General features: G+C 45.3%; 1 protein-coding gene across 1 annotated transcript; it reads right to left on the reverse strand.

Annotated features, from left to right (window-relative positions):
* Positions 1–7,164: 7,164 nt before the first annotated feature.
* Positions 7,165–20,301, reverse strand: LOC308560987 (immunoglobulin kappa light chain-like; the record flags this gene model as incomplete). Its single annotated transcript, XM_081145378.1, has 4 exons — positions 20,239–20,301; positions 19,856–20,035; positions 11,467–11,619; positions 7,165–7,487 (listed from the first exon to the last, which is right to left on the reverse strand). The coding sequence occupies exons 1-4, from the start codon at positions 20,282–20,284 to the stop codon at positions 7,165–7,167; spliced, it is 702 nt and encodes a 233-aa protein (XP_081001504.1). The 5' UTR covers positions 20,285–20,301.
* Between the last annotated feature and the right edge of the window lie 1,619 nt (positions 20,302–21,920).

Genomic DNA, 21,920 nt, shown 5'->3' on the forward strand with positions numbered 1-21,920 from the left:
ACTCCTGAGACACTGTACCTGCTACTGTTACTACAGAGCAAACAGCAGCTACAAGTTGGCACCTGTTGAGCCACCAGCGATATTACTGAAGGTCTTCTTCTCTATGTATTTTTTGTTTCCAGCCCAGTCCATCAACATTTTATTACTGTGCTATTGGTTAGTGACTGTTTCTCGTTTGTTCTTTGAGCCCATGGTAAAATAAAAGCTTATATATTTACTTGAGAAAGACTCATAGAGAGGGGAACCCTTATTCAGCATCCAGTCCAACCCCTTTATTAGATCTAGAGGAGCTGATCAAAGCCTAACTATTACTATTACAAACCAATGCTATGGAAAATCTACACAGGACCTGCCATGTGCAAAGTGATGGGAAAGATGCGGTGGTTTGGGCTTGAAAACCTTGGTTTAAGTCATGGTTCTACCTCTTATGAGCTCTGTAACCCCAAGTATGTAACATAACCTCTCTTAGCCTTAGCTTCCTCATGGATGATGCAGAATTAACAAGAAAGCCCTGAGTGTGTGATGTGAGGGTCAAAGGTGAGAGCACTAGCAGATGCCAGGGCCCTCCTCACCTCTGCCTTCCACTCCCCTCTTCCTCCTGATTCATTTTCTTGCTCTAGGCAGAGGATCTTGCTAGTTTCAGAAATACAAAAGGTTGCAGTGAGTTGGGAGATAGAACCTTCTCACCAAGAGTAAGGGCTGTGCAAGTCCTGGGAGAGCTTGGCAGGTAAAGGAGCGGGGAGAGCGACTGGGAATATGGAAGGAGGTAGGGAGGGAGAGGGGAAGCCATGCATCTGAGCTCAGGAAAGGGGCAGGAGGAAGGCGAGGGAGAGTGGCAGAGCGGGAGAGAAATCAGGAAAGCACATTTTTCTAAAAATCTGGCAATGTCTTTGGGCATCAATGGGGGGGGGGCATGTTTTCCATGCAAGTAGTCTCTAAGAACTCAGGGCAGACGTTGGCAGGTGTTGGCCAAGGGAAAGGAACTGGCAGATGGTAAGAGGACTCTCTTGTGAATTTCCTTCTTCCCAACCCTTCTCTGGGCTTGACCCTGCCCAGAGCCTTTACTTGCTTACTTCAATCTACACCGTCTTCCCAAGCTTTTAAATGTACACAGTCTAGGAGATGCACACTGATTGAAGAAGTCATAAACAATTCCCAGCCCCCCCGTGGACCGCTCTTCTCCTCTCTTACTGTGATCGTCTGTGTTCCTAGCTAAGGTAACACCTGCAGCTGAGCTCCACCTGCCTCGTCTCACCTGCCTGTGAGCACCGCTCCAGCAGTTTTCTCTTCTCTCCCCCGCAGCACCAGGTTTCCCTCTCTAAGGGATCGTTCTCATTAGCTTTAAACAATGCTGTCCTTTCTCTCCTTTCAGATACAGCCTCACTCTTTCCCAACTCCTCCCTTGGGAGAATTGTCCGTGCACACTCTCTCCAGTTCCTTTCTTCTCATTTTCTTTCCAACTCATTCTGATCAGACCGTTGCCCCTGCCATTCTATGGAAATTGCTGTGCTTAGTTCACCAGTGACCCTCGCATCACTAAATGTATTGGTCCATCTTCATTCCAATGACAGAACTGGCAGCTGACTGGTGTCCTCTCCTTGTACACTTTTCTCTTGGGTCACAGGACAATACCACCCTTCTGATTTTCCTTCTTCTCTGACCAGCCCTTTTCAGCCTTCATCTCTGGCTCCTCCTCACCTCACGGGCCTGTCAGTGTCGGAGCGCCTTCAGGGCTAGGATTTCTCTGTCCACACTCACTCGGTAGCAACACCCATGCAGGGTGATAATTTTTAGCACCATCTGTATAGTGATGACACATTTATGTTTCTAGCACTGGCCTCTCTCTCTTGCAAATGCAGGCTCTTCTGCCCGACATCTCTTCTTGGTTGTCTAATAGGCATCTTAGACTTAGCATGTCCTAAGCAGAGCTCCTACAGCTTCAGTAATCAACGCCATGTCTGTCGGTACACGAATGGACAAATAGAGCATGGAATGGAATAGTGAATTTAGAAATAGCAACCCAACAGGGGAAACGAAAGTAGTTTTAAATAGATGGTCCTGGAACAACTGGATATCCATATGAAAAAAAAATGAATGTTGACCCCTACACCTCATACTATACAGAACATTAATTCCAGATGAATCAAAATTGAGTCCTGGGCCTGGCGCTCAGCAGATGAGCGTCGATCTAGGATTCGGGAGATCGTGGTTTGATTCCCGGTCAGGGCACATGCCTGGGTTGTGGGCTCGATCCCCCGTTGGGGGCTTGCAGGAGGCAGGTGATCAATGACTCTCTCATCATTGATGTTTCCATCTCTCTCCCTCTCCCTTCTTCTCTCTGAAATCAATAAGAATATATTTGGAAAAAAAAAAAAATGAGTGCTGGGTCTTTTCTCCCCAGCCGGAATCTCCTGGAAGCTTCCTCAGCTCATCAAGGAAACGTCGTCCTTCCATTTCCTCTGGCGGAGAACCCGGGATTCACCTCTGTCTTCTCTCTCTGTCCACATCCTCGTGGTCAGCACGTCCTCTCAGTCCTGCCTTCAGAGCAGCTTCATCTCTTGCTTGAATTATTGCAATAGGCTCCTGACCAGGCTCCTGCTTCCACACCTGCCGCCATCCTGGCCCCGACAGTTTATCTTGTCAGAGCACCCAGGGAAATCCTGCTACATATAAATCAGGTAAAATTATTCTTCTGCCCAAACCCGCTGGCCTTCATCTAACTGGAGTAAACAATTCTTCCTGTGGTTCCCGAGATCCTTGTGACCTGCCCCCCGGTAACCCCGGGCTGTAAGCACTGTGGGCACACACCTACCTCAGGACTTTTCACTTGCTGTGCCTGTGCCTTGGAATGTTCTTACCCACTTGGCCACATGGCTCACTTCCTCGCTCACTGAGGTCTTCACCCCCAGGGACACCTCTCCTAAGGCTTACCTAACCTGAACGCCCTACCGTAACAATCCCTGCCCTCTCCCTCTGCTCTAATTTCCTCTTTAACACTTGCTATTATCTAAGATACTGTATTTTTATGTATTAATATTGTTTATTATTCATCTCCCCAGCTAGACTATAAACTTCATGAGGGCAGGGAATTTTACCTGTGCTATATCTCCAGCGTTTAAAGCAGCATCTGGCAGGTTTTAGGCATTCAAGGAAATACTCATTGAATGAAAGAATAACTTGGGGTACAGGTCCACACACTATTGGTTAGCAAGTTTCCCATTTCCCAAAACAGTTCTAACTGTTGTTTTGTGAGGCTGGTTCAGTTTCCTTGTGTATCACTTGACTGTCTGATTAGGTTGTAAGGGCGTTAGCTGTACGAACTGTGGGGTTTTTCTCATATTGCTTTGTAGTCTCCACTATTGCTGTGACTTAACTTTCTTCCAAATACCTACATGATATATCATATCAAGTAAATAGATGAGTGTTATAAATATATGCAGCCTACCTCCTTCTATCTACAAAATATTTCTTACTTTGTAACTATTTGAGTCCTAGTGTATTTATATTACTTGGAAGTTATGAAATTATTATTATATAACATTGTTACATGACTGACAATGTTGTAATTCCTATCCCCATACTTGTAAGAAATTTTGTGGAGAACATTTTTTGGAGGGTAATTTACTAGAAAGAAATAGAGAGGTAAAAAGGAATCAAGATGCCCAGCCGGTGTGGCTCCGAGTGTCGACCCATGAACCAGGAGACCATGGTTTTGGGGGTCCATCCCCAGCGGGGGGCGTGCAGGAGGCAGCCAATCGATGATTCTCTCTCATCATTGATGTTTCTATCTCTCTCTCCCTCTCCCTTCCTCTCTCTGAAATCAATTAAAAAAACATATTAAAAAAAGTGGAATCGACATCAACCTGTCAGGATACATAAGCTCAGCCTCTTAGTAGCTGAAGAATTGGAAGCACAGATCTCTGAGTTTTCTCATTCGTATAGAAGGGAGTTGAACTAGAAAAACTCCTTTTGTTGATATTTATCCTAGTCTTCCCTAAGGTTCTGGTTGTGAACCCAGGGAAACTACATTTTATTTCTTCATGGGGCAGCTTAATGTCAAGTTCCAAAACCTTTCTGTGTAAAGCTTGGACGATTTCCCAGGATAAATTTGTAGTTTAGGATAAACTACACAATGAAATACTACACTGACATTAAAAAGATGGAAATATTGCTATCTGCAATATGTGGATGGACCTGGAACATATTATGCTCAGTGAAATACGTCAGGAAAAGAACAAGAACTGGATAATTTCACTCATATGTTGGATATAAAACAAAAAGCAACAAATGAACAAACAAAACTTAAAGACAGATGCAACAGAATGGTTACGAGGGGAAGGGGATGGAGGAAGGACCAAGAGGGTGAAGGGGGCCAAATATATGGTGACAGAGGAAACTAGGCCTTGGGTGGTGAGCGCACAGCAGTATGCCACGGGTACGCAGATGCCATGTTATAGAGTTGTACACCTGAAATTTAAAAAAAAAAATATGTCTTTATTGATTTCAGAGAGAAGGAGAGAGAGAGATAGAGACACCAATGGTGAGAGTCATTGATCGGCTGCCTCCTGCACGCCCCCGCTGGGGACCGAGCCTGCAGCCCGGGCCTGTGCCTGAGCGGGGATCGAACCGGATCCTAGGTGGACGCTCAGCGGCTGAGCCACGCCCGGCCGGGCTCAAGGAGCCCCTTGAAGGCGCTCGAGCGACAGCAACATTGGGCTACTCCTTCCATTAGAATGATGACTGCCATTCGTACCTTCCTCGTCTAGGCTGGGTACTTAACACTTTAAATGAATTATTTCGTTTAACCCTCACAACCATCTTACGAATAAGACCTCCATTTCAGGTGAAAACACTGAGGCACAAAAGTCAAGCCACTTGCCACTGTCACTTCTGAGCATATTTTCTCAGGCAGTAATGTACAGACAATTATGTGGGGAAAACAGCCCCCCCCCCCCCCCCCCCCCCCCCCCCCGCCTCATGGTGAGGCTGACTCACCTGTGCTCACCCAGAGGGAGACGGCACAGAGACCCTGGCCTGTGTCTGTGAGACTAAACCTTAGGTCTTCCCGTGGCCACTCTGGTCACCAATTTAGTTCAGAAAAATGCTAGGCCACACCTTGTTCGCTTGTAAAACAGCTCCCGCCTCCTCCCCCAGCAGATACCCTGACCAGTGGCACCTTCGATGGGGAGACAAAGAGGCCTGACAGGCACAGGGCTCACGGGGGCTCGAGGTGTCAAGAAAGAACCAAAGCCTTGTTAGGGCGAGGGACACGACTGGAGAGTTAGCCTGGCATTGCCCAGGAACAAGGCACCGTGTAAAAGGACAACAAATAAGCACTGGTCTCCAGGCCGTCCTCCCCCTTTCATTCCTTGTTCTCGGTTAATTCTTCCCTGTTTTCTTCCTTCCCGCTCTCCCGCCCTTGCCAATGTCTCTCTGTCCGTCTCCATCTCCCGAGTATTTATTTATGACTCATCTGTGCCTAAAGGCAAATGCATTCGGTGCCTTTCCCGTCTACGTGCTCCTGGCTCCACGTCGAGTTCGGGACAACCGTGGAGGCCCCGCTTGCACCCTGTGCCAGTGAGTGTCGGGGGGGGGGGGGCGGTATTCCTGCTGACCTACCGATTAGTCAAGGGGGAGCGTTTCGGGAGGAGAGCCAGTGTCTATTGTCTCTTCAGTTGTCGCCAAGCTGACAGTAGGGCCGTGTCAGTTTGTTCGCCAGATGCCTGTAGAAGCCGTTCAGATCTGCCGCAGCGGGGGCAGGGGGGGGGGACAGCACAGCAGAGCAGGGGGGACGGGGGAGGCTCCTGTCGCTCGATGGAGTGGCGAGGCTGCTGGTCGGGACACCCAGGAATAACGGAAGTGAAGGCGCCCCCGAGGATGCCATTCCGAGCACAAGGCCTCTGAGCAAACCCGGACCATTCTTCACAACTGAGAGCACCTCCTCGGCTTTGCCTTTCACCTCCGGAGGTATCCGGTCGCTCGAACCCTAACCCTAACTGCACAGCTCCGTCAAGGTCACAGAGCGGGACACTTGACACTGCTGAAGCCCAGAAGGCCCCCTACTCTTCCCAGGCTCGGCCGCCCCACCCCCAGCCCCGAGCAAGCCCTACCCAAGGCTCTGCTTTTATGTTTTCTGGGATTTGAACTTTACATAGATTAAAATCCACAGAATGTATCTTTGTGTTTGGCTTCTTTTGCTCATTGGCACGTTTGTGAGACTCACCTCTGTTCCTACTAACTCTCCTCATTGGACAGGGTTCCACGGTGCAGGCAGGAGACAGCTCGACGGCTCATCTTACGCTGGTGGACATTTGGATTATTTCCAGTTTTTTGTTTTTTATAAAGGAGGCCTAAGTGTTTTGACGACAGGCCACAGTCCTCCAGGAGCGGGGTTGCTGGGTACAGAATATGAACAGCAACCGCGCTCCGGCCTGCCCGGCATCTCAATGAACATGTGTAGCCTGGCAGCGCAGCCATCATTCAGCCAGGGTGGGAGAGGTGCTCAGTATCACCTTTGGCAGGTCAGAGGCCCTGGATACACGTTTAAACGTGTAACGAAGCCATAATACTGCGTTAGGTTGAAGTGCTGTAATGGACTTAAACATTTCCCTATTGCTTGTTCATCTAGGTCGTTTTTATTATTTTATTATTTTATATAGTGTTGCAATGAATGACTCTCTTTATACCTGTTTCCTTCTGAAAAATTTACTTTTGGTGAATTCTCGGGGTAGGTTCACCTGGATCGAAGGCTATGTGGTTAGAACTGTCGCTCTAACCAGGGACCCTGAGGGGGAAGAACAAGGAAGCAGGCCTCTCACACCATGGCCTGGGGGGTGAAGACGGGCTTTGGGCTTCGAGGAGGAGAGTCTCGTAGAGAGCAGTAGGGTCGGGGTAGATGGTGAGCTTTGCAAATGCTGGTGTAGTTTTTAGCAACTCAATATTTAGTTCCTTGGAAGATAAACTGGGTAATTGGAAAAACAATGTATACCAATCATTAAATTAGGAAGAGGAGAGAAATCACTAGTGCAGATTTACTTTATTCATTTCCCCCCCAGCATGATTCAAGCCCAAGAGGGGGAGCGGGAGGGGGAAGAGGGCTAGGGCACTGCCGCAGGGGAGAAAGGGCCGGGGGCGGAGGGAGGGCTGGGCCCGCAGGCCTGCTCTCTAACACTCTTCCCTGCGGAAGCTCCTGACAAAGGCAGCACCCAGGCCCTGGTGGGTGACCTCGCAGGCGTAGGCGGCGTGGCTTCTGTACGCGGAGCTCGGCAGCGTCAAGGTGCTGCTGAGGCTGTAGGTTCTGTCCCTGCGGTCCTGCTCGGAGGCGCTGCTCTGGATGCCCTGGGTTTGGACGACACCGTCTACTTTCCACCTGACGCTGACTTCCCTGGGGTAGAAGCGGCTCAGCAAGCACACGACCGAGGCGTTTCCGCCTCTTAGCTGCTGCGCCGACGGGGGGAAGATGAAGACGGACGGCTTAGCCACAGCGCCTGGGAAGGAAGCACAGGGCGCTGTTCAGCAACACGGAGGTTCCCCACGCGGCCGCGTGGTTGCTGGGCCACCCCAGAGCCCAGGGGGCGGCTGGACAGACAGACGTGGCATGGCGGACAGCAGGATGAAGGACAGACGGCAGCGACGAGGCCAGGGGCCGCGCCTAAACCCCCACGGCGCTGAGTCCTGCCCTTACGAAGTCGCATGTGAGCTCTTTGCAACCATTTTAAAAACACTTTCGTGCGCTTTTCTGACCTCACTTCTCTTTCATTCAGCTGTGCCCCCAGCCTCCTGCAGTAACGGGGCTTCAGGCCAGAAGCAAGGCCACGCCACCTGACCCCTTGGAACTTAGAACTGAGGACGGGTTTTGGCACCCCCCGGTCATTTCCTCTGTGCCCTCCCGGGATGCACAGTGAGGGCAGACCTTCCCTTCCTGGGTCCCCTCGGTGTGCTGGGACCAGAGCCACCCTGCAGAGTGGGCTCAAGGTGTGTGCGCCTGGGTGGGGTCCCCCTTCACTCTCTGTGCTCAGCCAGCGGCTTCCACACCCCTCACGAAAGTCCCAGAGGGAGACCCGGGCCCTGGCCCGAAGCCTGTCGCCATATGTGCAGTCAGTGCTTGGCCAGGCCAGAAAGGGTCAACTGTCACTTGGGCCACCTGCCGAGGAGGAACTGGGTAGCTTCACTCTGGCTGCGAGCAGCTGCCAGGTGGCCTCCTGGACACGCCCCTGCGGGAGGGCAAATCCAGGCAGCTTTGCTGGGAGAGTCAGAGACGTGAACGGGCTCTTTACAAAGCTAACCTCAATGTTAGCCAAGCAGTTCAATACAACATACTGAGCTTTTTCTGTTTTGATATTTTCTTCTCTTTTAAACTTCATTACTAGTATTTAAGAGAATTTATAAAATAACCCTGGAAGCAAAATAATGTTAATTCTAGAAAGAAAGGAGGGGAAATAGGATGTGAAGATACTCCTATCTGGGTGAACCCTTGATAGATTTAACTTTTCATCCTGCATTAAAATATTAAATAATTAGCATATTTGATATGGAAATTCTTGTAAGACATCATATTAGCTTTAAATGGTATTTAAAATTCAGTGAAATAATTTTTCAAAGGCCATAAAATAGTTTAAAATACTAAAATAGTTTTAAATAGTTTTGTTTTAAAAGTTTTAAAACAGCCCTGAAATAGTCCTGTTAAGTTGCTGCAGACCAAGAATAGTGTCCTAAATATCACTATTGAAATCAGCTGAAATAACACAACAAACTACTGAACTACTTTAGAGGGTATGGAATTAAAATACTCAGATAAAAATTCTCTATCACAGAATAAAGGTATCAAAAAATATGTTTATATTTTTTATTAGTGACATTTATATATGCTTAGATATTTTAACAACTGAAGTACAATCTTACCCAAGCTATTAAATTTTTGAAAAATAAAACGTGTCACAAATTTATGTTATTTTTAATCAGTTACTATACCTTAATGTTACTTAATGTGAACTCAGTAAAAGTTAACTGTTCAATCTCTGAAAGGCAAGACAGCCTTAAGTTAAAATATTATTTTTAAGTTATATTTTTTCTGGTGGGAATTTTACCCAGTAAGCTACATATATTTCTTTTCTTGGGATTGAACTTTCTGATTCCAAATAATAGATCAAATGTATTCTTTAATAAGCAGATATCAAAATAATTACGTATCACTGAAAAAAATAGCTTTAAGTTCTCTATAGTCCCCTAATGAAAATTTTCATTGAGGATATAATAATGAATGTGAATTATTTCTAAAAATCTCTAATAAATCAGGCTTCTCCCTGCTTTTCCCTTGTTAGCTCAGTGCCCACCACGTTTCTATTCTCTTTTGTTAATGGCATTACTCGTATCACTGTGCCAGGGAAGCAGCCGTGGCAGAGCTCAACAGGCCCGTGCAGACTTGCTTCAGCCTTTAGGGCCAGGCTCACTGCCACTGAGCGCTGTGGCTGGGCCACGAAAGTCACTCAATCACGAAAGAAGACTGCCATGAGATCTACAGGCCCCATTAGCTGTGCCACTGCCTCTTTTGCGGTATAAAAACATTCCAAGTAATAATTGAGGTAAATGAAAGAACATTTTCATTAAAATATTTACTATTTTTCTACAAATCCATGGACGTTTAAAAATATAATGATTTCATTGAAAAATATCTCTTCGAAACTGAGCTTTTGGGGACAACCATCATTCTATCCTTATGATAAAAGATCATTTCCAGTTTAATTTAGTCCATAAATTAGATTTTAAAAAGGTGATATCTGTGAAGATACAGAATCTCCATAGACTTTCTGAATGTTGAGTTTGTCACTCATTTAGACTGAAGATGATGTGGCTGCTGATTCTCAGCTGCATATTGTACATGGCAGACAGACATCTTCCCTAACTTCCCACTGGTTACCAGTGTGCCCTATTGATTTTTATTGTTAGCTTATCAAATAGAGAGAAGAGAGAAAACCAACTAAGAAATACATCTCTCTACATTTCTGTGTTATGCATAAAGACCAAAAATTGATACAATATTTAGCAAAGCTCAATAAAAATGAGTTCACTTTTGCTCTTTAAAATTGCAAGGATTTCCTTTTCATCTACATGATTTTTATTCCCACTCTGAGTAATTTGATTTAGATTAAATTAATCTTTTTATCTGCAAATCTGTTTTTGGAGCACCAGAAACACCTAAATGCCCTCATTTACTCAGTTCCACAAAACTCACACTTAAGTCTCTAAAAGTCAATACTGGCATTTAGACCAAATTTCAGAAGGCAATAAACAAAAATTACTTACGTTTTATTTCCAGACGTGTCCCTGGGCCAAAGGTGATCCACAGTATTAGCATAGTTATCATCCCTTCAACAAAAACCTCTTTCTGCTGTTAATCTCATTACACTGACAGAACCAGAAAATCCCACAATTTATATGCCATGTCAACCAACCAGCTCTGCTTTTCCATGAGAGGGACTGATTTCCAGTCCCTTATCTGATTTTCAGAAGAATCCCATTCTTTTCAGAATTGATCTCAACTCACATCCCAAACATGAAAATCCCCAAATTACACCCCCTCTAAGGACTAGCAAGGTGCACGTGTGTTTGACCTCAGCGTGCTCTCCGGCTGAAAGAAGCCACAGAGTCTCTTCCCGCAATTAAGTTACTTTGATTTGGAAATCTTAAAGAGCAGTCATCAGCAAGCCTCTCCTGCAACAACCTTCTCTCCTCTGTACCTGCCCTGGGAACAAACTATTTTATCCTTGACATCGAATGAATGAAAACACACACAAAGAAACAAAACACAAGTTAATTACACAGAAACAGAGAAAAATTAGTTGAAAAAAATATTTAGGTTTGATCTCCGGCCTGTCCCCTGGCTGAAAGTGTACAAACAAAGGATCCTCTTAAGCCCCCTCCTAGACAAACACTGAGCTTCCACTTCTGACCACTGAGTAAGTCTCTGAGTCAGGGTTTGTGCTGGCCGGTTTGCTCAGTGGTTAGAGCATTGGCCCACGAACTGAAGGGTCCTGGGTTCAATTCCGGCCAAGGGCATGTGCCTCGGTTGCAGGCTCGGCCCCGGTCAGGGCATGGGCGGAGGCAGCCAATCGATGTGTCTCTCTCACATTGATGTTTCTCCCTCCCTCCTTCTCTCCCTCCCTCTCTCTCTCTCTTTCTCTTGAACTCTCTGAAAAAGCAATGGAAAAAATATTCTCGTGTGAAGGTAAAAAAAACCAAAACACACGGTTTGCTCCACAGTAAATTCCTGAAAGTATCACTAGGACAGGTTCTCACCCTCTGTGCTTTTCAGAGAAAACACGAAATCAGTTCTCAAGTTTGTTTACAGACTTGAACTTGATCTTTGCTCTGGAGGGTGTCAGAGTCTGTCTGGCTTCAGATTCAGCTTCATAGACGCAGGGGTCACCAGACACAGACAACTGAGAAGGAAACTTAGGTTTTGCTCACGTTTGCTTTCCAGCTTGGTCCCTGGCCAGACACCCAGCACAATCACAGCTCTCCACGGCGTCCTGTTCAGAAACCATCCTCGCTCAAGGCTCACAGGGTCCTGGCCAGCTGCTGATGCCTCCCTCCCTGGGAGCAGGTGTAGAATGTGGTTTTCTTAGATGACATCTAAAACCCTAGAAGACAATATGTTTATGTGTAGGGGTGATGGTCCCTTTATTTCACAGGGTACTGCATCTGGACTACTGTTATATCCATTCTTTTTTTTTTTTTTTTTGGAAAGTAGGCTGAATGTAAATCACAAAGAAAACAAATTTTTAAAATTGCACTTCTTTGCACCTTCTCCTGGGGTTGGGAGCTTTTGCAAATGATAAACCTTATTCAGTGCAATTATGGAATCTGTTAGCTTCTGTCAGCTAATAATAATTAAAGAATGTCTTCATACTTGAACCTCTCATTTGCCACAGTATTGTTGCAAAAGGGTAGACTAAATGTATATTAAACAAAGGCCTGCTCCTTACTTTGAAATGTAGGTTGGAATGAAGCTACAGATGACATGTGAAAAAACACAAGGGTCAAGAGAGAACAAAAGCGGACTTTACCTGGTCGTGCATCTATTGTCACGGGACAGGTAGAGCGCTCAGAAGGGCACCCACCACGCCTCGCTGAGCTGAACCGGGGGCGTGCTGTCTTTGGAGCTGCCGGGGAACCAGGGCAGACCTTAGTGATTCCATGGGAGCCCCATCAAAGACACTGAAGACATCCTTTGGAGTCTGTCCCCACTTGTTGCTCTCTTCTTTCACATCAGCAAACATTGCTCCCGCCATCCTAAACTCCTTACAGTCCTTCTACGGCCTCCAGCTTTTACAAAACAATCCCTCGGCTTGGAAACACCTCTGCCCACCTGTGTTAGCTCATGAACAACTAATTGTCTTCCAAGACTCAACTCAAGAGAGACCTCTCAGATTATCTCACAGCGGGTGACCTACATTTGCAAAGTACAGAGGCAGGTCACTGTGCCCAGAACACCTCATTGCTCTTACTTGCTGTCAGATTCTTTCTATCCTACTGGATTGTAAGCTGTTTGGTGTTTTATTTGTCTTGTATTTGGAAGGCCCTGTCCAGAATCTTCACTTAAACAGATATTTGCAGGCTTAATGAAAAAGCACCAACAACAACCACCTACAAAAAATAACTGAAAGTCCACGATGGATCAGAGCTGATGAATTATAAAAGACTAAGGACTGATATTGACCACTGCAAGAGTAAGTTTTACAAGAAAAATTATAACTGTATTTCTGAAGACTGGGGATAGGTGGCCTTGATTCTGTCACTGGGAGATTTGCCAGTTGCCTTGAATAGCAAAATCAGAAGGTGAGGAAAGAGAGGAATCAAGTTGGAGGGAGAGAGGAGAGGAATTGGCAAGTGGAAATTAACTGTGCAAAAGAATTGGCTGGGACACTGCCCCCATGGAGCCTACTGAGGATAGAGAGTGTATCTTCTCTGCAGAGATACGAGCATTACGAGTCATAGTAGCTGGACATCAGACATGGATCGCCACATTTAATTATTCCCCCAAATCTAGGGACTAGAAGTTAATATTATTCCCTATTTTGTAGATGAAGAAACTTGAGTGCAGAGAGGCGAAGTAACCTGCTCATAACACTGAGTAGCAGAACTGGGATTTGAACTTGGAGCTCGTGTGCTTAACTGACACTGGAGTAAAGTGCCCCGAAGAAGCAGCCTGCATGGCCGCAGAAAACACTGGGGCAGGGGAAGGAACAGGAAACTCCTTAGACCGTGCCGAGGTTAGAAGTGAGTAGGTGAGTGTGCTGGAATGTATGTACAAGATTTCTCTCTTGCTCTCCCCCACCCCTCCACTCCATAAGCAGTTCAGAATCTAACTTTGCTGGGGGCCAGATGGCAAGCAGCTTCACTGAGGAATTTGTTGGATTGCTCCCCCCAACTTTCTATTCCCATCACTCTTGTACATTAAACCCAAGAACCTCTCAGGCTATTTTATTGACACTCTGCCTTTCCTCAGCGCATCACCATTGTCTTACCTGGCTCTGGAATATTTGTATCTGATAGTCCATTTTGAAGTCTGTGGCTCAGCATCCTTTCCAGCTTATCAGCCATGGCAGCGTCCAAGGCAGGCCGTTCTTTTTACTTCACCTTGACTCCTTAGGTCAGGATGCTCTGTTATCTGTGCTTGACATCAGGTGATATCCCACAAGGTGAGGAGGCAATTCTTAAGCCCACATTCAGTGGTGCTTGGAACCTGATCAATTGCTGGTCTTCCAGCTGGAGTGCCAGGAATTGACATCTGTCGTGGTCCCCTGGCCCCTTTAGCCAGGAGGGAGAGAGTGGAGGTTACTTGAGAAATGACTGCTTCCTTCTCGGCTTGGAGCTGTGTCATCTCTGAGGAAAGACAAAGTCCTTTGCAACTTTGCAAATATGTGTTCCATACACATGGCCCCTCGATGCTGGCCCATTCGGGAAAATGTTTCCAGAGGGTATGAAGACTGCAGGTATTTTTGACTCCTGGGAGTGGAGGGGAGACTGACTGCAGGACTGCGGGAGGCTTATTACCCTGGGGAGACTCAGCCCGGAGATTTACATATTGAGGGTTGTGGTTTGTGGCTGGTTTTACACAGTGACAAGCCCCTCGAGCTTACCCTAGTCTACTTGGCATCTAGCCCTGCCCACCTCGTCTACTTGGCATCTAGCCCTGTGTCCTCCATCACCCTACCCATGGACAACTACTGTGACTGGGCGAACTCGGACTGCACTTGTGACACCCACAAATTCAGGCTTGCTTCTCTGTGCCTTTGCCCTTTCTAGTGCCACAGTCTGCAGGTCCCACATGGATACTACTCTGCTCCCTGCTGGCTCAGGGCTCAGTGCTGAGCACTTTGCTCACCACCCCTCCCTCTCCCCTTACTCTCCTGGGTAAAGGCCTGAGCTCTATATGGGTCCTGCCAACTGCCGATGACTGACTCACGCCTTAGCTGTGTATGCCTCCACCCCATCTCGAAAGGATTCCCATCTCTTTCTGCTTTCTATTCCCACTAGCTTTTCTCTTTAGCTTCCTGGGTCACTTTATTGTTTGTATTTAGAAATTTTTTGGCCCTGGCCAGTTTGGCTCAGTAGTTAGAGCATCGGCCTGTGGACTGGAGAGTCCCAGGTTCGATTCCAGCCAAGAGCATGGCCCTAGTCTGGGCATGTGTGGGAGGCAACCGATTGCTATGTCTTGCTCACATCGATGTTTCTCTCTCTAGTTCTCTCTCCCTTTCACTCTCTCTGAAAAGCAATGGAAAAAATATCCTCAGGTGAGAATTAAAATAAATAAATAAATAAATAAATAAATAAATAAATAAATAAATACATGTTTGTTTTTAAACAAGGGAGTATTGTGGTTGAATGGACGTGTTTTCCCATGATCTTAACCTGGATCCTTCTTTAATTGGCTGATTTGTATTCTAAATGGGGTTAAAGCAGGCTGGTCCCGGGTGTTCCCTCCACTCCCATCTGCACACACATTAAGGGGAAGGAAGAAGCACAGACACCCCCCCCCGCCCCCCCCTCCCCCGCCTGCCCCACAGTCCTGATAACCCTGGGTGAGGCCCGGAGTTCCCTACCTAAGAGGGGAGATGAGGAAGATGATCTGCCCACAGGAAAACAAGCAAACAAATCAAAACAGAAAACCAACAGATGGGAGCAGGAATAATTTGGACTTTGAAGTTGACTTTGATAAGTCTGTCTACCACTCTCTCAAAATTCCCTTCGCAATGACACATGAAATATAAAAATGAGAAATTGTTCATTGATGGAAAACTTGAAGAATCTGATTAGCAAAAATTTATTTTTATTTTATTTTCAAGGAAAACCACAAAGATTTGAGTTGATGGAGAATCTGGACTCCGAGTGATCAGGGACCAGGCCTGGGAGTGGGCAAGGCGGGCAGTGCAAAGCCCAGAACCACGTGGGCCCCTCCTCTGAGCCTGGACTCACCCTGCAGCCCATGTGAGTAGTGATGAAAGCAAAAAGGGATCAGGTTCACAGGCACTCAATTCAGTAGCAATCGGTTGAAATCTCTAAGCCACTAGAAGGAAAAAAAGACAAATAAAATGAAACCAACCTAGGAATTCAGGAAAAAGAAATAAAAAATCAGGAAAGCATGATGAATAGAATTACGAAATAAGATGGAAGGACCAAGTTCAAATAGTCAAAAACTATAAGGAATATTAAATTATTAAAACATTGAAAATAAGGTGACTATCAACAAAAATTCTCTCCTTGACCAAATGCTATTCAGGTGCCTCTGAACTCTCTCCTTTACTAGGCCCTGACTTTTGAGCTTCTGTGTTCATCTCTGCATCGTCCAATTTTAGCAAGAATCTTGCTAAGTTAGTTTAACCAGAATTCCCCAGCCTAAGTCATCCTGGTTGCCTAACTGGGTCTGCTATATTCCACCATCCTCAGGGGATGCCTTATCACCCTGCCTGCCTTCAGCAAGAATCCTGTTAAGTCAGGTTACCAGAATCTCCTCCAACCCCTGATGTTACTTCTTATTTATCCATCCATTGACCTCCACTCTGCTCCTTGGTTATAAATCTCCATTTTCTCCTGTATTTGAAGTTGGGCCCAACCTCTTTCCCCTACTGCGTAACCCCATGGCAGTGGTCCCTCCACCTTTGGTGATGGTCCTAGATAAAGTCTGCCTTGCTATTTTTAACAAGTGTAATGAATAATTTTTTCTTCAATAATATGTGTCCTTTCAAGGTCATTTGATTTACTGGAGAAATTGTTTGATTTATATTTAAAAAATTTTTTAAATTTAATTTTCAATTACAGTTGACATACAATATTACATTAGTTTCAGGTGTATAATATAGTGGTCAGACATTTATATACCTTATGCAGTGATCACACCACTAAGTCTAGTACATACATGATACCATACATACTTTTACAATATTGTTGACTGTATTTCCTATGCTTTACTTTACATCCCCTTGACTATTTTTATAACTGGCAATTTGTACTTAATCTCTTTTACCTTTTTCACCTGTCCCCTAACCTCCTTCCATCTGGCGACCATCAGTTTGTTCTCTGTGCTCATGAGTGTTTCTGTTTTGTTTTTTAGATTCCACAAGAAAGTGAAATCACGTGGTCTTTGTCTTTCTGTCGGATTTATTTCACCCAGCATAATACATTACAGGTCCATCCATGTTCTCACAGAAGGCACGATTTCATTCTTTTTCATTGTTGAGTAGTATTTCATTGTATGAATGCAGAACTTCTTTATCCATTTGTCTATTGATGGGCACTTGGGTGGCTTCCATATCTTGACTGTTGTAAATAATGCTGCAATGGACATAAGAGTGCATATATCTTTTTGAATTAGTGTTTTGAATTTCTTTGGATAAATACCTAGAAGTGGGATTGCTAGGTCATATGATAATTTTATTTTTAATTTTTGGGGGAAACTCCACATTCTTTTCCATAGTGGCTTACAATCCCACCAACAGGGCGGGAGGTTTCCCTTTTCCCCACATCCTCACCAACACTTGTTCATTAATTCATTGATGACAGTCATTCTGACAGGTGTGAAGTAATATCTCCTTGTGGTTTTAATTTGCATTTTCCTGGTGATTAGTGAAGTTGAGCATCTTCTCATGTCTGTTGGCCATCTGTATGTCCTTTCAAGTCCTCAGCCTATTTTTTTAAAAAAATTGGATAGTTTGTGGATTTGTTTTTTGACAATAAGTTGTATGAGTTCCTTATATTTTGTGAATACTGACCCCTTATTGGATTTATTGTTGGAAAATACCTTCTCCCATTCAGCAGGTTGCCTTTTCATTATGTTGATGGTTTCTTTTGCTGCGCAAAACTTTTTAGTTTGATGTAGTCTCATTTGTTTATTTTCCATTTGTTTTCCTTGCCTGACGAGGCATACCCCAAGAAAATATCACTAAGAGTGATGCCAAAGAGTTTACTACCTATGTTTGATTCTGCCAGTTTTATGGTTTTGGGTCTTACATTTAAGTCCTCAATCCATTTTGAGTTTATTCTTGGATATGGTGTAAGAAAGTGATCCAACTTCATTTTTTTACATGTGTCTGTCCAGGTTTCCCAACATCATTCTTTAAAGAGACTGTCTTTACCCCATTGTATGTTCTTGGCCTCCTTTGTCATAGATTAATTTACCATATCAGTGTGGGTTTATATCCGGGCTCTCTATTCTGTTCCATTGATCTCTGTGTCTTTTTTGTGCCAGTACCATGCTATTTTGATTACTATGGCCTTGTAGTATAGTTTGATATACATCTAACTTTGTTCTTTCTCAATATTGCCTCTCCTGCAGATACATAGGGCTGAAAAACTGAGTTCTGTTTAATGTAAAGTTCTGGTAATAGTGATGTATACTTCTGTCCAGGGTTCTACAGGCCTCCTGAGCAGCACCTCTTCCCCAGCTTTGCAATTGAATTCATCCATAACATTACACTGCACTACTGGACCCAGATATGGTAAGAGATTCATGACCTAGAGCTTGAGCCCCTTTCCCCTTCTCTGCTCTTTTTAACCCTTTGCTTATGTAGCTTAATACATGCCTCTTGCAAGCCCCCTTCCAACACCACATACACACAGCAGCTGATGAGTTCAGGGAGAGCAATTAGGGCAGCCCAGGTCCCTCACTTGGGGAGGGTTTTCTTGGGGTTGTAACACTGTGGAGGGATTTATTTCCCTGATGACAGTAGTAACTGTAGCATCATCTGTCTCCAGGGTGCTTAGGATCAGGGCACATTCTCAGACCTGCTGCCTAAGAAGCAGACTGGGACCTGGCAGCCAATTGGACACTTTACATATGAACGGCTCAGCAGGTGTTCCAGGATGTCATTTTTGTTAGTCAGACTCTCACTTGTCCTACAGGAGATTGTGACTTTGTCTCCTGGGGACATAGGCCAGGAGGATGGACTCTGGGTCAGGACAATGTGCACCCCAAAAGCTACAAGGAAATAGAAGAGCAATACAAGTTTATACAACAAATTCAAATACTTTTTTTCTAATTATTCATTTCCATTTGGAACTAAAGAAGAAAATTTGGGCTTAAACAATATTTGAGCTTCTTTCAAAGTTCATGAGAGTCTATCCTCATGAGAGTGGATCATATTCTAACACCTTTACAACCGTTTCTTGTTTCCTGCCCATTTCTTACTGGGGATCATGAGAGCGAACACCTAGAGCAGTGGAGCCGGCAATAACAACCTTGTGTCTCTCACCGAAGGGATGTTTGTTAAAGAGCAGGACTCATTTAAAGGACCCTTGAAAAGTAAGCCCCATCTTCGGGGAGGAGATATGAAAAGAAGCTTGGTCCACAAAGGAGTGCACTTGCTGAGGACAGAGCATGGCCCTGTGTTTGTCAGTCAGAAAGTCCTTCTCATATTCTCAGATGACATGGCAGGTGAGCACCTCATAAAGCCGACTGAGTAAGTGCTGTAAGACTGGCAAGGATGTGCCAGGCACATTAAGCCTGGGGTGGTTAGTGGGAGGGCATGCGCATGTGAATGCTCATCCGGTGAACACTTGAAATTAATTTTATATACACTAGGTGCACTTTACTGTGCTCAGTAGTATCTACATTTTTTAAATAAATGAGTTAATTATGAGTAAGAATTATGGAGTCAGAATAATAGGTTCTTTTTCCATTTTCTTTCTTTACAACTACTGGTACTTTGAGTAACCTAAGCTCTGAGTATCTAATTTCCCATATGTAGAGGATTATCGTGAGATTAATTACAATAAATAAATAAGCCCTTAGAATATTCAACACATGGTGAGTCTTCAAGACTCAGTAAATGTGAACTGGCAGGGCAATGACTGCTGCTGCTGACTGTTATCTGTACTAGTAGTATTGGTGGTGGGAGCAGTGGTGGCAGAGCTCCTTGAGTATGAGCTTCTTCTTTCCCTAGTTCTCTGTTGCTATAAACACTTTTCAGAGTGCTTCTCAGAGATGCACAGACCATGCTTGAACCAATTGCTTTGCAATCTTGAACCACAAGATTTGGGGATTCTGTGTCATCAAGAAAGGAAGCCACTGAAGTACTAAAGCCTCTTGCAGGCCCTTCCCCATGAGCCCTGTGGACCCTTCGCCCACAACAGGCCCTCCCAGACGAACAGACTGCAGGGAGACTGCGGCTGCTGGACCACCTGCCATCACCACAGGGCCAGCCTGGGAGGCGGGTTTGTGTTCAGGGCTGTAACACTGTGAGAGGAACTGTATAATCCTGCTGACAGTAGTAAGTGGCGACATCATCGGCCTCTACCTCGCTGATTTTGAGAATGAATTCTGTCCCATACTGAATCCCAATGAACTTTTCTGGGACACCGGTATATCGGTTATCAGCATCGTAGATGAGAGGCTTAGGAGCCTGGCCTGGTTTCTGCTGGTACCAGGTCAGGTAGTCACTAATGCTCTGATCAGCTCTGCAAACCATGGAGACGCTCTCTCTTAGAGACACGGACAGGAAGGCCGGGGACTGGCTCAACACAGTGCTCCTGCTGGCAGCTGAAAGGGAAGCAGAACAGAGTCACAGCGGTAACCAATCCTGCTCCATCTTCCTCCCAGGAGAGGATCTGCCCTGGTTCCCTGGCCTGAGAGCACGTGGGTCTCTGAGGGGGATCATGGGCCAGAGATCCAGAGACGCTGGGCAGACCTCAGGAAGAGGGACCTTTCATCATCACAGGGTGCTCCCTGCATCCCCTCCTCACCTGGGAGCAGGAACAGCAGACAGAAGAGTTGACTCGGTACACCCATGTTCAGTCCGGGCTGTGCCTGAGACTCTTCCTTCATGCACAGAATCACTGAGCAGCCCTTTTTATGAGGATTCTGAAGAGCAGAAACAGAGTCTGGGGAAAATATGCAAAGCAGAGGGGGCAGGAGAGCAGGCCTGGCCTGCAGCTGGCAGCAGCCTCGTGGGCGCCGCTCCTCCAGGCTTCACATCAGGTGTGGGCCTCCGACTGAGTCCCAAGGAGCTTTCCCCAGCGTTTGTAAGATAAAACCATCTCTATAGTTTGTGGTCCTCATTTGTCCTCAAGATCTAAGAGCTTGTAATTAGAGTAGGGGGGTTTCCTTCCAAGAAAAAGAAAAAAGTTAGATGACTTAAAATTTAATATGAGCATATAATTATCCCTGTGGATTCTGACGCATCATGCTCTAGAGATAGTGTAAATTCTTCTTTGTTCTGTTAATCCTCAGCTGAGGACTTTCCCATTGATTTTTAGAAAGAGTGGAAGGGAGGGAGGAAGGGGAGAGGGGAACGTCGATGTGAGAGAGACGCATGGATTGGTTGCCTCCCGCACTCGCCCTGACCCTGGCCGGGATGGAATCTGCAACCCAGGTACATGCCCTTGACCGAGAATGAAACCCTCAGCCCTTAGGTCCATAGGCTGGCGCTCTAACCACTGAACCACTCGGCCAGGGCTATACCCGTTTCATCTTGATGTTATGAGCCATGGGGTGGGGAGAGGGGAAGGAGGGAATGTATGCCATGCCTGTGGGCACCATGCCCACACAGAGAAGGCTCACAGCAATTGGAGTATATTTTCACAGCCTGTATTATTCTTTATTTTGGAAACTTATTATTTTAAATGTTTTTTTTTCCTCATTTTCTATATGTAATAACTTTTTCTCATTTCTCTCTTTAACTTTCATTCTATTGTCACATTTGAGAGTTACCAGGTAATATTTTGCCTGATACAGTTCCCATGTTGTCATTAATGGCAACACTTCTTTTATTCTCACAAATGACCCAGTTGGGTGAAAAGTTATAGGGTCACCCTAGACTCTGACTCTATTCCTAGTATACTAAAATATTTCTTAATTGAAAATTAATAATTTATGTAAAAATTTACCATATATCTTTATATCATCTGAGGAAAAGAGTGAAGAAATAAAATGGAGTCACTATGGTCAAGCTGCTAAATTATTAAAATCAAGTAGGTTGTGGCACAAGGAAATGATTCTATTCTTGCTTTAAGGAGCCTGGGAACTTAAACTTGTGAAATTTCCATTGTGTGCCAGTGCCTGAATGTACCTGAATTTTATAGATAAACGTCTGAAAAACTTAAGAAAGAATGTTCATGTGCCGGAGGTGTATATATATCTCTCATAGACAGACACCTGCCATGTTTAAGAAAGAATGTTTCATTATTGAGACCACCTGGCATCCAGTATCCCGACCACTGGATCCGGAAGCTTCCCATCCTGAGCCAGTCTGGGGCTAGGAATGCAGGGGTCATCCCCACCTCCCAACCCCCAAATGGGGTTTTTACTATGAGAACTGTTAGCTTTTCTTTTTTCTTCATAACACTTGGTATTGTCTAGTCGTGTTTTTGGTTTACAAACCCCTAAAGCCCTTGAATAAATATTTGCCATTCATTTCTAGCCAACG

Source organism: Miniopterus schreibersii, assembly GCF_964146895.1.
Source record: "Miniopterus schreibersii genome assembly, chromosome: 8".
NCBI lineage: Eukaryota > Metazoa > Chordata > Mammalia > Chiroptera > Miniopteridae > Miniopterus > Miniopterus schreibersii.